General features: G+C 46.7%; 2 protein-coding genes across 2 annotated transcripts in view; one reads left to right on the top strand and one right to left on the bottom strand.

Annotated features, from left to right (window-relative positions):
- The window catches only part of LOC148899792 (uncharacterized), a 130591-nt gene that overhangs the window by 107373 nt on the left and 7232 nt on the right, over positions 1–15986 (top strand). The window lies entirely within an intron of this gene.
- Positions 4781–15361, bottom strand: LOC148899793 (uncharacterized). Its single transcript, XM_088995208.1, has 3 exons — positions 14981–15361; positions 12606–12773; positions 4781–9512 (listed from the first exon to the last, which is right to left on the bottom strand). The coding sequence occupies exons 1-3, from the start codon at positions 15105–15107 to the stop codon at positions 6934–6936; spliced, it is 2874 nt and encodes a 957-aa protein (XP_088851334.1). The 5' UTR covers positions 15108–15361; the 3' UTR covers positions 4781–6933.

The following is a 15986-nucleotide window of genomic DNA, read 5'->3' as shown; positions in this document are numbered from 1 at the left end:
TCGGCCCATGAAAGCAAATCAAGAATGCCAAGTTGCATGATGCTTGCTAAAGTCCCAACCAAAATGTCAAAATTTCTGAAATTTCAAACCAAAATTTCACACTGTCACATGTCAACCACAATAACAGTCTTTCTTGTGAACTTCAAATTCGAGGACTAGTTTTTCATTCATTTGCTGTGCGGTCTGTATGCACACCAGACGAGACCTTCATGAGCTTATTTTCTCCAGTTGATTTGGTTGTCGCGACACTTCTGACTGGAATCACCCGAAATAGCATCAAACAGCCGCACCCAGTTCAGAAGTCCACAACCGACCACAGCAAAAAGATCTGATCTTACGAGTCCGGTCCAATAGGCTCTCAAAGACGGTTTGAAAAATCTGCTGCCGCTGCGTCACATCCCTTTGGTGAAGGTCTTTGAAGCTGGTCGGTCCGCGTGGTTTACTTGTCGACGAGGTGCGTGCAGACGTGCGAAGCCAAACTGATCTTGTGGGCGTAGCTATGGCCGCACACTCCACAAGTGTTGGGCTTTTCTCTCGTGTGACTTCGCGTGCAAGATCAGCGACGTCCTTCCAATGAAGGTTTGTCCACAAGTGGAGCATCCGAAGGGTTTTTCGTCGGTGTGCGTCATCATGTGCATGAGCAGCGTTTTCTTTCAGGCGAAGGTCCGGCCATAAGTGGAGCATCGGAAGGGTTTTTCGCCGGTGTGTGTCCTCATGTGCGTGACCTGAGTTTCCTTTCGGGCGAAGGTCCGGCCGCAAGTGGAGCAAGTGAAGGAATTTTCAGCCGTGTGCCTTCGCATGTGCGAGACCAGCGCCGTCCTATGGGCAAAGGTCCGGCCGCAAGTGGTGCATCGGAAGGGTTTTTCGCCGGTGTGCGTCATCATGTGTGTGGCTAGCGTTCCCTTTTGGGAGAAGGACAGGCCACAAGTGGAGCATCAGAAGGGTTTTTCGCCAGTGTGCGTCCTCATGCCAAAATGGAACTGTATAGTGCCACTTAGCAGTTTTTTTGACAACGATAGTAGTGCAGCGTGTTCTACCGGAAACAAATTCCTTGTGTGTTCTACATACTTGGCAATAAAGATGATTCTGATTCTGATGTGCGAGAGACCATTGTTCCCTTTCGGGGGAAGGTCCGGCCACAAATGGAACAGCCGAAGGGTTTGTCGCCCGTGTGCGTCCTCATGTGGACGTCCATGGATCCCTTCTGAGAAAAGGCATTGCCGCAAACCGAGCAGCAAAAGGGTTTTTCTCCCGTGTGGCTTTTCATGTGTCTCATCAAGTGGGAATTGCAAGGGAATTTTTTACCGCAACGGGAGCAGCCGAAAAGCTCCTTGGGGGCGGGACACTTTTGGCGTTTGCGGGACCTTTTCTTGCCAGGGACCTTTTTCGGAGAGCCCGGGCACGTTTCGTCGTCGGTGTCGTTGTCGTCTGAGATTGGCGCCAGGTGGTCATCTGGCGGCGACCAATCAGACCACTCAGGCGCTTCGTCTTCACCCGCTTTGCTTTTCGGGCGGCCGCCGGTCGGGACCAACGCACCTTCTTTATCTCTTCTCCCTTTAGCATCACTCTTGCACTTGGATCCCTCTCATTCACACGCATATATTCCGTCTTGCTGCGACTGATCTCCTTTCCAGGGCATATCTCCACATCTCTAGTTTCTCCGCCACCTGTTCCCTGTTCTCGCTACAGATCACAATGTCATCTGCAAATATCATGGTCGAAGGAGATTCTTGTCTAACATCGTCTGTCAGCCTGTCCATCACCATAGCAAACAAGAAGGGGCTCGGAGCTGACCCCTGGTGGAGTCCCACCTCCACCTTGAATTCCTCAGTCTTATTGTGCTGCCGTTTAAAACAACGTTAACTCAAAGCACCAACCTGCTGGCGTTGCAGCATCTGTGTGGCGGATTTCGGGTGACCCTTATAATTTTCATATAAAACTTAATTTAACACCCATTTGACGATTATTCTCAGACCTTCGCCGACACAAACATAACTTTTTATCACCTCGTGATAGGTGTTACTCCACCACCGCCCAAACAAACCTGCGCGGTACAATTCTCTTAATAACACTGCTGTGTCTTTCTACAAACGAGACGTTTAAGAAAAAATCCTACTTACCACAAAAGAGCTCGTAACATTAGGAGAAGTCCTTGGCTCGAGCGGTGGATGATGTCCTCAGTCGCAAGCATGACCACAAACGAGCATCTTTGCTAGCAGCAAAGGCGGCAAGAGCCCCAAACGGACTTTCCAAAATATTCCTTTCCTGTGGAGCGACTACAGCATTGACACACTGGGTCCTTGGAATATACATATATAGTATATTAAACACGATTGTTTGTCTTTCCACCCTAATTTAAAATAAATAATCCGTCTGTCTCTGCCAGATTCAGCCGTTGAGAATTTAAATGGCGTCCAATGAGAGCACGCAGTGACGTTATCACGCAGCTTCCTGCCGTGAACTCAAAATGTTTGAGTAAACGATTGCCATGAACTCAAAAGTATTGATCTACTGCAAATTAAAAACGCAGGACTCATTCAAAAACTCAAAACGTTTGAGTTTTTGAAACAAAAAATCGGCTTCATGTACTCCCGGGTCAGCTTGGCTAATGCAGACGCTGGAGCGCTTCTGCTTGAGCAAGGACTCGAACTCGGCGAAGGAGAGCATCATGGAGGACTTGCTCCTTGCAAACACGAGTAATGTCCCTCGCATGGACATTACTAGTGTTTGAAGTAGCATATGCCCAGACGCCCGGGCCGTCCAATTTTTCCGTCAGGCGTATAACTTACAAAACGTCTCAGCCCGGGTGGCCGACAACTTCTTCAAGAAAAAAAAAGAAAGCTATATTTTCAAATCAAACGTTTGCTTTATTTAAGAAAGCAAACGTTTGAACAAAGATTTCGAAATCAGAAGAAATTGTTTCGATTTCGAAATGTCTGAATTTCAGTTAGTTTCGCAATTTAAGGATATCAGGATATAAGGAGTCCAAGATGGCGCCCGAGTAGACAGCAGTCAGCAAGTGCTCTGATGAGCCTTGCTTTTTTTGTTGTTTTTGTGTTTTCTTTTGTCACTTTGTGTTGTTGTGCGTCGTGTGGAACGGATACGGATTGTTTTTCAGCATTTTTGACCACGACATTCATCAAGGGGGAGACTGTGCTGAGCGGTTGCGCCTTTTCGGCAGCATGGATATGCCAGTACTGTTTTTGAATGGGAGGAAGGTCAGAGCCATTTGACTGTCATCGCTGGACACCAAAGGGACCATTGTGCTTTTTTTGCGCCTGTAATGGGCAGCATCTTCACAGCCCCGCTTTGTTCAGCGGAAAGGTCGGTGCTGTTGGTCAGTCTGCGGTTGGATGGATGCATGGTTTGAGGAGCCCGCGATAAGAAGAAAGCAGCGTCAGCGCAGAGCGCCGATGCGTATATGGACGTGCACATTCCACCATGACGTCTCTGATCCACTGGTGAAGAGACGCTTTGATCCTCTCCTCTTTCATCTGGAACTGCTTTATGTAACAAAGAGGGTACAGAAAGTGCTTAAGAATGAATGTCTCTCTGTGTCTTTGTGGTATGCTTAAGAATGAATGTCTTTCTGTGTCTTTGTGTTGTCATGTTATTTGTTAGTTTTTTTTTGTTCTTTTGACTTCAAGACGGCGCCGCGAGAGTGTCTGCCTTTCCAGCAGCTCCTGTGTTTTGCTTTTCTACTTTCATAACTTTCCTGCTGTGAAATGTACATTTCTCCACTGCGAGACTAATAAAGGCAAATCCAATTAATTTGCATACTCGGCACTGCAGCCAATCAGAAGCCTGCTTTGCGCTTCCCGATAGTTATAAGGGCGTGCATTTGCATATCATTTTCCAAAGTAGACGCATAGAACTTCAGCCCCAGGAGAAAGATTCAGAAGAAGCTAACAAAATTTATGACGCTACAAAACGTAAACGTACATTATCCCGTGAATGTAAAGTGTACTTGAGAGTTTTGAAAGGCGCTTAGAAATTGAACGTACATTCAACGCATCGTGGAAAGAGGAGTTCACGTAGCTTTTAGCAGACAACGCAACGCAAACATTGCATTGTGCAAAATGTGTAGTGTATGGACAAATGACCGACTGGAACAAAATCATCAGCAAGGGATATTTACCATCAATTAAGCTAGGGAGCAATTGAGGTAGGTATATCCTTAATAAAAACATTCCTTAATAGTTTGCAACAATGTTTTGTTTTATTTTTTTTGCGATTAGTCGTCTTATTGTGTTTAAAGTTGTGAAAAATGGGGCAGGCAATTTTATGGCCGGGCAGGCAACTTTTCAGGGTTGTCTGGACACAAGGGCAGACAACTCTGAAAAGTTGCCTACCCTCGTGTCCAGTAACGTTTTGTCATGAGTTTCAGACACTGACATTTCGCGTATGAAAGCGACAAGGTGCGTGTATAGCCACTCACTGACGTAATTAATAAAAGTAATAAAAGAGCAACATGGACATCATTCTTATTAGTTGTCGTCGTCGTAGTAGTCGTGGCAGGAGTAGTCGTCGTAGGTCAAATAAGTGAAAGTGAAGCTTTCTATCGACTCGACTTGTACTGTTGATGTTCTTTTAATAATGATGTTATTAAGACCATTTAAAAGCAATATTAGTTAGTAAATGTGCTGCCGCTCCCTGATTTATTCTTGTCAAACTAAATAAATGAAATAAAAAACAATCAACAAAAATTGACTCCCATGCTCCTCTCCATGTAGATTATGTTCCCACCTGGCGGGCACGTATCTACAAGCTCCTATTTTGACATACCTGCCAACGTTTGAAACCAGAAAAAACGAGTAATGCGCCGGGGTCCAAGTGCCGAACCGCAGGCCCTGGTCGGTCCAGGACAAAGTCCTGGTCAGGGGCTCAAGCCAAACGCTTTTTAACATTACAGCTACTTAAAATGAGGCTAAAAACACCATCCAAATGGTGATCAATGTCAAAGATATTAACCTGTTAAAATAACCATATTTCAATTTGTCAATCATGAAACTTGGATTGGATTGGCCTTTATTAGTCTCGCAGTGGAAAGATTGACATTTCACAACAGCAAAGTGATGAAAGGAAGAAGTAGAAAAACAAAATACGGGAGCTGCTGTAAAGGCAGCCACTCTCGCGGCGCCATCTTGAGGTCAAAAGAACAACAAAAATTAATAACAAAAATCATCAATCTCGTTTGAAAAGTACAAACAATTGTAAGGTATTGTTTGTCACTTGAAATCTGCGCATCGAACCTCCATCTTGATGGCTTGACATCAACGAACTTCAATTTGAACGACATCCACGTGAACATTCAAGACGGTTCACCTCAGCGAATCACAAACATGTTGAATTTTCAGATATGCATTCGGTTCACAGGAAACACTTTGTGTACTAAAAAGACATAAGAGGTGATACTCTTCAAACTTAAAAAAAGATACAATCGTTATAACCAGGAAGTAACTCAAATAGATAGAAAGCTAGCTAGCTAACAGATAGCTAATAGTTAGCTAATAGACAGCGAGATATGTCCCCGAATCACTAATCGATAGCTAGCGAGTCAGCCAGATAGCTAATAGACAGCAAGCTAGGTAGCCGTATAACTAATCGATAGCCAGCTAGATAGCTAGCGAGCCAGCCAGATGGCTAATAGATAGACAGCTATCTAGGTAGCCGTATAACTAATCGAGAGCCAGCTAGATAGCTAGTGAGCCATCCAGATAGCTAATAGATTGACAGCAAGCTAGGTAGCCATATAACTAATCGATAGCAAACTAGATAGGTAGATTACTTTCGATTAGATGACTTTCGGCATTCAAGTTTTGATGGACAAACCATAAACATAATGAAGTACCGTATTTTCCAGTGTATATGGTGCAGCCAAAAGCCTTGATTTTCTTCCAAAGATGACCCTGCGCCTTAGACGCGCGTTATAAATCAATATGTATTTGATTGTACTGTATATATTGAGCCACAATAGTGGTGCGTAACCCATGCAGCCTCTACCGTCGTGCCTTATGTGGTGTGGCTTATATTTGGAAAACTTTTACATACTCATATATTATACAGTATTTGGGAATCTTTTTCATTCATTGAAGCTGCACCTAATAGTCCGCTCTGCCTTATATATGGAAGAAAAAAATTGAAAATACACTATTCATTGGGTGTGCCCCTTATGTGCCTTATACACTGGAAAATCCAGTACACACATCATATATTTAAAGGACAACCGACACCTCCGGACAAGCTGCGTCCACAACCTGCAAAATCACCCAAAATGATCTCCACCGAGCGCGTTCTACAAAGATTCCACCGCATGGAGCGACAACAAAAAACTGAGGAGCCATTTGGGAGCCAAAAGAGCCGGATCTTTTTAGTGAGCCGAGCCAAAAGAACCGCTCTGAAAGGACCACACTAGAAGTGGAGTCTGCTCGGCGAACTCGGGCCTCGTTCTGTCGACGTCGCTTTGCGACTCACGAGAATCCCAGAGAGCCGCCTCACAGTTGCAGTAACACGTGTGAGCTTCCGCCATATTGCGTGAGGTGGAACTGCCCCGGGGTATTGCTCAGCTTGTGGGAGGCCCTTTTATCAAAGACAAACTATATGGCCGCTAAATATATTGCAAGTGCACAGTCTTTTACAATGGTTGGACAAGGAAACAGGAACGTATTTTTAAGTTAAAAAAATAATGAATGAAAAACAATCAACCAAATGATGTTTTGAAACTGCTTTGCTCTTCTCTCCACGTTGATTATTTTCCCACCAGGCGGGCACATATTTGCAAGCTCCTACTTTGAAGACCGTTTCAAAATTCTGCTGCCGCTGCGCCTCTTTGGCGAAGGTCTTTGATGCGATTTGGACTTCCGTGAAGCGCACGGAGTTACCGGGTGCACGAAATCCACCCTTGCTCGCCGAGTGCCGGTCAGTCCGTGTGCTTTACTTGTTGGTGTGGCGCGTGCGGATGTGCGAAGCCAAACTGACCTTCCAGGCGTAGCTTTTGCCGCACACTCCACAACTGTAGGGCTTTTCTCCCGTGTGGATTCGAATGTGCGTGACCAGCGTTGCCTTTTCGGCGAAGGTCCGGCCGCAAGTGGAGCATCCGAAGGGTTTTTCTCCCGTGTGCCTTCGCATGTGCTTGACCAGCGTTGCCTTTTCGGCGAAGGTCCGGCCGCAAGTGGAGCATCCGAAGGGTTTTTCACCGGCGTGCATCATCATGTGCGTGACCAGCGTTGCCTTTCGGGCGAAGGTCCGGCCACAAGTGGAGCATCCGAAGGGTTTTTCGCCCGTGTGTGTCATCATGTGCTTGACCAGCGTCGCCTTTTGGGCGAAGGTCCGGCCACAAGTGGAGCATCCGAAGGGTTTTTCGCCCGTGTGTGTCATCATGTGCGTGACCAGCGTTCCCTTTCGGGCGAAGGTCCGGCCACAAGTGGAGCATCCGAAGGGTTTTTCGCCCATGTGTGTCATCATGTGCTTGACAAGCGTTGCCTTTTCGGCGAAGGTCCGGCCACAAGTGGAGCATCCGAAAGGTTTTTCACCGGCGTGCGTCATCATGTGCGTGACCAGCGTTGCCTTTCGGGCGAAGGTCCGGCCACAAGTGGAGCATCCGAAGGGTTTTTCGCCCATGTGTGTCATCATGTGCTTGACAAGCGTTGCCTTTTCGGCGAAGGTCCGGCCACAAGTGGAGCATCCGAAAGGTTTTTCACCGGCGTGCGTCATCATGTGCGTGACCAGCGTTGCCTTTCGGGCGAAGGTCCGGCCACAAGTGGAGCATCCGAAGGGTTTTTCGCCCATGTGTGTCATCATGTGCTTGACAAGCGTTGCCTTTTCGGCGAAGGTCCGGCCACAAGTGGAGCATCCGAAAGGTTTTTCACCGGCGTGCGTCATCATGTGCGTGACCAGCGTTGCCTTTCGGGCGAAGGTCCGGCCACAAGTGGAGCATCCGAAGGGTTTTTCGCCCATGTGTGTCATCATGTGCTTGACAAGCGTTGCCTTTTCGGCGAAGGTCCGGCCACAAGTGGAGCATCCGAAAGGTTTTTCACCGGCGTGCGTCATCATGTGCGTGACCAGCGTTGCCTTTCGGGCGAAGGTCCGGCCACAAGTGGAGCATCCGAAGGGTTTTTCGCCCATGTGTGTCATCATGTGCTTGACAAGCGTTGCCTTTTCGGCGAAGGTCCGGCCACAAGTGGAGCATCCGAAAGGTTTTTCACCGGCGTGCGTCATCATGTGCGTGACCAGCGTTGCCTTTCGGGCGAAGGTCCGGCCACAAGTGGAGCATCCGAAGGGTTTTTCGCCCATGTGTGTCATCATGTGCTTGACAAGCGTTGCCTTTTCGGCGAAGGTCCGGCCACAAGTGGAGCATCCGAAAGGTTTTTCACCGGCGTGCGTCATCATGTGCGTGACCAGCGTTGCCTTTCGGGCGAAGGTCCGGCCACAAGTGGAGCATCCGAAGGGTTTTTCGCCCATGTGTGTCATCATGTGCTTGACAAGCGTTGCCTTTTCGGCGAAGGTCCGGCCACAAGTGGAGCATCCGAAAGGTTTTTCACCGGCGTGCGTCATCATGTGCGTGACCAGCGTTGCCTTTCGGGCGAAGGTCCGGCCACAAGTGGAGCATCCGAAGGGTTTTTCGCCCATGTGTGTCATCATGTGCTTGACAAGCGTTGCCTTTTCGGCGAAGGTCCGGCCACAAGTGGAGCATCCGAAAGGTTTTTCACCGGCGTGCGTCATCATGTGCGTGACCAGCGTTGCCTTTCGGGCGAAGGTCCGGCCACAAGTGGAGCATCCGAAGGGTTTTTCGCCCATGTGTGTCATCATGTGCTTGACAAGCGTTGCCTTTTCGGCGAAGGTCCGGCCACAAGTGGAGCATCCGAAAGGTTTTTCACCGGCGTGCGTCATGTGCGTGACCAGCGTTGCCTTTCGGGCGAAGGTCCGGCCACAAGTGGAGCATCCGAAGGGTTTTTCGCCCGTGTGTGTCATCATGTGCTTGACCAGCGTCGCTTTTTGGGCGAAGGTGCGGCCACAAGAAGAGCATCCGAAGGGTTTTTCTCCCGTGTGCGTCCTCACGTGGACCTCCATGTTTTCCTTCCGAGAAAAGGCCTTGCCGCAATCAGAGCAGCTATAGGATTTTTCTCCTGTGTGGGTTTTCATGTGGCTCATCAAGTGCGACTTCCAAGTGAACTTTTTACCGCAAACAGAGCAGTGGAAACGCTCCTTGGGGGCGGGACACTTTTGCAGTTTGCGGGACCTTTTCTTGCCGGGGACCTTTTTGCCCGGCGACGTTTCGTCCTCGTCTTGCCTGTCGGCGTCCGACATTAGCTCCAGGAGGTCGTCTGGCGGTGACCCTTCAGACCACTCAGGCGATTCGACTTCACCCGCTTCACTTTTCAGGCAGCCGCCGGTCGGGGTGACATCGGCCTCAAAATGGGAGGAGCCCCGCGGACGCTCCGGCTCCAAACTGGAGTGCCCCCACGGCGGCCGAGGGGGAGTTTCTTCCAGACCGCCGATCATCCGCCGGAGATCTGCAGGACGCAAGCAACGCAAATACAGTCAAACTTGGGTTTATGACCATAATCCGTTCCAGAATCAAAAGTGGCACTTTGTCGCCCCCCTGTGGTCCCCCTTCTCCCATTTCAATTTGCTCGCTGAACCCAAGTCCGATATGATACAGATAATACAGTAAAGTCTCGTTATATCGATATTCAAGGGAGTCCGAAAAAATATCGATATAACCAGGACTATCGATATATCCGACCCTGTTTGCATGTAATTTTCTCCGTGCGTGCATAGAAATAGTATCAATATAACCGGGACTATCGATATATCCGATATCGATATAACGAGACTTTACTGTACATTTGATGATGTGAAAGCGCTTTTCATCACACTCAAAGACACTTTAAAGGACAACCGACACCTCCGGACAAGTTGCATCCATAATTTGTAAAATGACTTCAAATGACATGAAAATGCTACTGAGCACATTTTACAAATATTCCAGCGCATAAAGCTATATCTTACGTTTGAAGACTTGTGCTGAATATTCATGAAGTCTTGTTTTTAAGTGGATGACGATGCCCTAAGTGACGTCACAGAGGGAACGCCCCTGACCGAAAAAGCGACACACGATGCATTTTGGGTACTTTTTTCATCTGAAAACACCGTGTTGATCGCAAAATTAGAAGGAAAACTACATAAATAATGCAATGGTGAATCGTGTTGCAGCCAATTGCGGTAACACGCATAAAGAAGGTGTAAGTTGACACAAATTCCCAGCAGACAAACAATGCAGCATTCCCAACACAGCAGAGCAGTATAGCGCCAGCCGAGGAGCTCCCCGGAGTGCGCGAATCCCCGCTTGGATAACCGCTGTCATTCTATCAGCCAATCGGTAGAAAGTTGCTTCTTTCTAGTGGTGAAGGAGAGCAATAGTCGTAATCGTGGAGCAAACCTGTCGGACAAACATTCAGCTGCTGGAACGAGGAGCTAAGTGGAGTTAGCGATGGACAACCACTGTCATTCATACGCAAGTTCGTAATTCTTCATCTTGAAAGTTGAAACAGCGTTTTGCATGCACAACCATTAAACAATCTGCATTGATGTTGACATCTTGTAGCTTATTATTTGTTATTCATGTCCTTATATGCCACATATCACGGAAGTTGATGCTACATTGCTTATTCACTGAGCTTCATATGTCGTGTCCTTCACCAGTTTCGTTGCTTACGGCTCGAATTGAGACGGTGGGACTTCTTTCATCGATCGAAAACATTTATGCTTTCCTCTTCAAAACTACGGTGATACCTCGGTTTAAACCCCTTGGCTTACGAACTTTTCGGTTTACGAACGTTAAATTTATGAAAATTTTACCTGGGCATACAAACTTTTTTTGGGATACACACGGAGCTGCCTCATTGAGTGATGTGTCGTTTGTGAACGAGCCTAACAAGGAAATGGCAGCCGACTTTTTTTGTCCTCTATTCCCCGCCCCCAGTCTTTGGTTAAAGCCACGTCATTGGTCAAGAACGCAGCAGTGAGGGGCGGTGGTTTAAACATGAAATAGACAGACGGACGACAGTGAGAGAATTTCAACTTTGATAGTTCAAAGGCAGAGTGTAGACTGCAAGGTTAAAATATCCCATCAATCAGGCTCCAAAAACAAGCCGCACAAGTCATCTGTCCACTTGATGCAAAAAGCTATCAACCCAGCTAAACAGAACACAATTGATGAGGAACTAGATAAAATTATCGCAGAGAAAGCACCAACAAGGGATCATTCCTCAAGATGGTGAAAGAAGGCTACGTTCCTCATCAAGTGTTTAATGCTGAGGAAAGCGGACACTCCTTTCCATCAAGCCATCAACGACCATCACAAAGGTAAATAAAACAACTTTATTACACAGTACAGTTTATTTCTTTAATTATAATACCATAGTACATTTATTATACTTAAAATAAGGTCTATTTTGTGTAATTTTAAGGCTTAGAAAAAGTAGAAAATGATGTTTTATGGGGACCTGGGAACGGATTATTCTCATTTTAATGGTTTCCTAGGGGAAATTATTTTTTTGGATACACACGTTTCGCCTTACACACTCTGTCTGGGAACCAATTAAGGTCGTACGTACTCTCTGCAAGACCTAGAACATTCGATGATGTCACATTTACGGCAAACGCAGCGCTGAAAGGGTTTTTCTCTGGTATGTTGTCCCATCTCAGACTTTTTTCCCCTTCTCTAAAATTTTCAATCCACATCAAATTCGAAATTTGTTTTTTTTTTCCATTTGTCTGATCTTAAAACATAGCATCCTTTTCAGTAGTGGATCAGGGACGTCATGGTAGAATGTGCACGTCTACTACAAGCTAAATGTTGAAACCAAACACGAAGCTGTCGCACCCATTGACGAAAAGAGATATTCTCACATCTCCTGTCCTACATAAATCCGCTTCAATTCCAAGCCGCGACAGTTCCACATACATCCACATTATATTAGGTTCGATGAGATTAGCCTTAATTAGTCATCTGTTGAGAAATTTACATTTCACAGCAACAAAGTTATGAAAGGCAGAAGAAAGGAAAATATTACAAAAAAAACTACAGGAGCTGCCACTCGCGGAGCCATCTTAAAGTCAAAACAACAACAACAACAAAATTAAAGTTATTTATTTATTTGTTTTTATTTATTTGGCTATTTGGTTTGGATTAGCCTTTATCAGCCCATTTCACGGTAAGATCAGAGCATTGTCATCAAATGGTGAGTGTCGTTTTTGCGTTTTTGAATGTTGTTGTGCCGATGACCATTTTGTGTTTGGGAGCCTTTTACTGAGCGAGTTGCTTGTTCTGTAGCCACAAAGGGACATAAGTCTTCTTGTGCCGGTTCCAAGCCCGGATCAATACAGAAGGTTGTGTCAGGAAGGGCATCCGACGTAAAAGCTTGGCCAAAACAAACATGCGGATCAAACCTCTAAAGCTGGAGGACACTGATTTGCTGTGGTGAAAAACCCAAAGGAAAAGAAGAAGTCTGATCCTAAAACATGTCCAGAATCGAGCTGCTGAAAATGTTCTTTGCGCCTGCGACTTCACAGCCGCCATTTTTTGGAGTATGTGTCGTTACCTTCACAATCGGGTGGTGGAAGTCGGTCGTCGACACTTTCCTCGGAGACGCCATCTTGCGGCAAACTGCTGACATCGCCCTCTTCCTCTTCCTTTTTAATGTTGGATACATGTGGATAGTCCAAAGCGGAGCTCTCCGATTTCACGTCTCTGATTAGCTGATTCACGTCTGAAAGAAAGAAGACAGAGAGAAAGAAAGAGGGGTTGTTGCCTTGTGTAAGCGGGTGCGGTCAACTTCTGGATAGAGTTGAGGTTCTTTATTAGGACTGCCGTCTTGGTTGGAGAGAGAAGGCAATTGACATGTGTGTCTCTCGTAGGCTCTCATCAGACTGACTTGCAGCAGCGCACATGCTCCTTTGGTCTGTAGCCAGGCATCACTCGTCGAAGAAGCAAATACGATTTGTTCATATAATTACAGTGTCCTTGCGTACATTGTTCACACGACAGTTCCAAAATGTTTCGCTTACGATCTCTGCGGAGCGATGCGTTGAGCACAAAGGCCTTTGTTAGCATCTAGCTAAACGAGACCCAGAAAGTCCAATGTACACCGAGTCGACGTGTATTTAAAAGAATGTTTCAAAATAATTCAGGCAACAACGCGTTCACCCAGACAGAATGAAAACGGTTTCAGAATAGCATGAAGGAGAGACAGAAAAAAAGTCAACAAAAAAGATCAATTGTTTTTTGCGACTCAGTTACACGAGGGAAGAATTACTGAGCATTGGGGAATCCACTACCAGTTCCAAAGAAACCAGCACCCTCGGGATTGAACGACTACAGACCTGTCGCTCTGACATCTGTGGTCATGAAGTCCTTCGAACGCCTCGTGCTGAACCACCTAAAGAACATCACCGGACCTCTGCTAGATCCTCTTCAGTTTGCCTATCGGACAAACAGGTCTGTGGAGGATGCAGTCAACATCGGACTGCACCACATCCTCGACCACCTCGACAACATAGGAACCTACGCAAGGATCCTGTTTGTGGACTACAGCTCTGCGTTCAAAACCATCATCCCAGAACTCCTCATCCCCAAACTTCTCCAGCTTGGAGTGTCCCCTACGATCTGCCAGTGGGTCCTCAGCTTCCTGACAGGACGGACACAACAGGTCAGACTGGGAAATATATCATCCACAACACGAACCACGAGCACTGGAGCCCCGCAGGGATGCGTCCTCTCTCCATTGCTCTTCTCTCTCTACACGAACGACTGCACCTCAATGCACCCAGCTGTCAAAGTCATAAAGTTCGCAGACGACACCACGGTCATCGGTCTCATCAAAGACGGCGACGAGTCTGCGTACCGACAACAAGTGGAAGAGGTGGAGCTCTGGTGCAGCCGTCACAACCTGGAGCTGAACACGCTCAAGACAGTTGAGATGATCGTGGACTTCAGGAAACATCCATCACCACAGCTACCCCTCACACTATCCAGCTGCCTTGTATCAACCGTTGAGACCTTCAAGTTCCTGGGAATCACAGTCTCCCAGGACATGAAGTGGGAGGTCAACACCAACTCTATCCCGAAAAAGGCCCAACAGAGAATGTACTTCCTGAGGCTGCTAAAGAAGCATGGCCTGCCACAGGAGGTGCTGCAACATTTCTACACGGCTCTCATCGAATCCATCCTGTGTTCTTCCATCACCGTTTGGTTCGGGGCCGCCACAAAAATGGACAAAATCCGACTTCAACGGACAGTTAGGACGGCGGAAAAAATCATTGGCACCGCCCTACCCACTCTCAAGGACTTGCACACTGCAAGAATCCAAACTAGGGCGCGGAAAATCCTACTGGACCCTCCGCACCCTGCCCACCACCTTTTCCAGCTACTCCCTTCAGGCAGGCGCGACCGGTCCATGCGCACCAAATCCAGCAGACATTTAAACGGCTTCTTCCCCCAAGCCATGAACTCTTTGAACATTAGCCCAAATGGAACTGTATAGAGCCTCATTGCATTTTTGTTATGATACTAGTGCAGCGTGTTCGATCGGAAACAAATTCCTTGTGTGTTCTACATACTTGGCAATAAAGATGATTCTGATCAAAAATGACAATTTTACATTATTAAATAAAAACCACCCCCATCCCCTCGCAACCAGACCAGGTCGAAGGCACACAAAACCACCTCAGGTATAGAACAATGGGACTGTCGTTCTGATCCGATGTGAGATTAAAAAAAAAAACAAAAGTCCTGATGTCGCACAAGTTTCGAGACTATTGATTCTATAAATATATGATGAGAGCTTTTTGCCTTTGCACTTGTGATTTCCTACAGCCATGGTATGTTACTTATTTGAGCGCGTGTGTACAAAAAAACAATACACGAAGCATATTCAAAAAGACTTGAAAACAAGAAAGACGAGCAGTAAAGGCCAACCTAATCTGTGAAGAACAATTCTTGGCTGCATCCTCCAAATGGCGTCCTGGAGTTGACGTTGTCCCTTGTGGTCCTCTTTTTCTGCACAAAGGACCTTCTCGTCTTCTGGCGTCCTTCTTGCGTACATTGTTCACACGACACTTCCAAAATGTTTCGCTTACGATCTCTGCGGAGCGATGCGTTGAGCACGAGGTCCTCTTTGTTAGCTGCTAGCAAAGTCGGCTAAGCTAAACAAAGCCTCGAAAGTCCAACGGAGACCGAGACGACTTTAATCGGACACAAGCTTCAACGAAAGAGCAAACCGAGCTCCGATCTGCGTTTTGAGCACGTCGCCGACAAATTCAGGAGAATTTGGTCAATGGATGTCGACCGCAGTCCGAGTTTGCGTCAAGTCAGTATTTGTGACTACTCTGCATCCCGGAAATCTGTCCACAGAAAAGGCTGTTCACCACCTTCGAAATAAAAGTAACGCGCAATCAAAAATTACCATTTTACATTATTAGATAAGTACAACCCCCCCACCCCCGCAACCAGACCAATGGGACTGTCGTTCTGATGAGATGTTAGATTAAAAAATATCATCCAAATCAAAAAAATAAAAAAAATCCTTGTTTGGAAATTTGAATCGGATAATGGATGTTGGGATGCATGATGCAGCGCATGTCATGATATGAGCACATCGTATTTGCTTGTTCTACAAGTGATGCCTGAACAAAGGAGCATGTGCGCTGCTGCAAGTCAGTCTGATGAAAGCCGACGAGAGACGCACATGTCAATTGCCTTCTCCCTCCAACCACACAGCCGTCCAAAGAAAGAGCCACAACTCTATCCAGAAGTTGGATCATTTACCGAACCCGCTTATACTAAGAAACACATGGTGTCAGAATTGGTCTGAAAACAAGAGGACGATAAAAGGACTTGGAACGGAAGATTCCACGGTGGAAAAAGAATAAGACATTGAGCACCACCACCGCTAGAAAACGGCAAAAATGGAAGCTTTTCGTCC

The sequence above is a fragment of the Hippocampus bargibanti genome, linkage group LG04 (genome assembly GCF_051943395.1).
Source record: "Hippocampus bargibanti isolate YZ-2025 linkage group LG04, ASM5194339v1, whole genome shotgun sequence".
Lineage (NCBI taxonomy): Eukaryota > Metazoa > Chordata > Actinopteri > Syngnathiformes > Syngnathidae > Hippocampus > Hippocampus bargibanti.
This window is presented reverse-complemented; position numbering and strand designations above follow the sequence as displayed.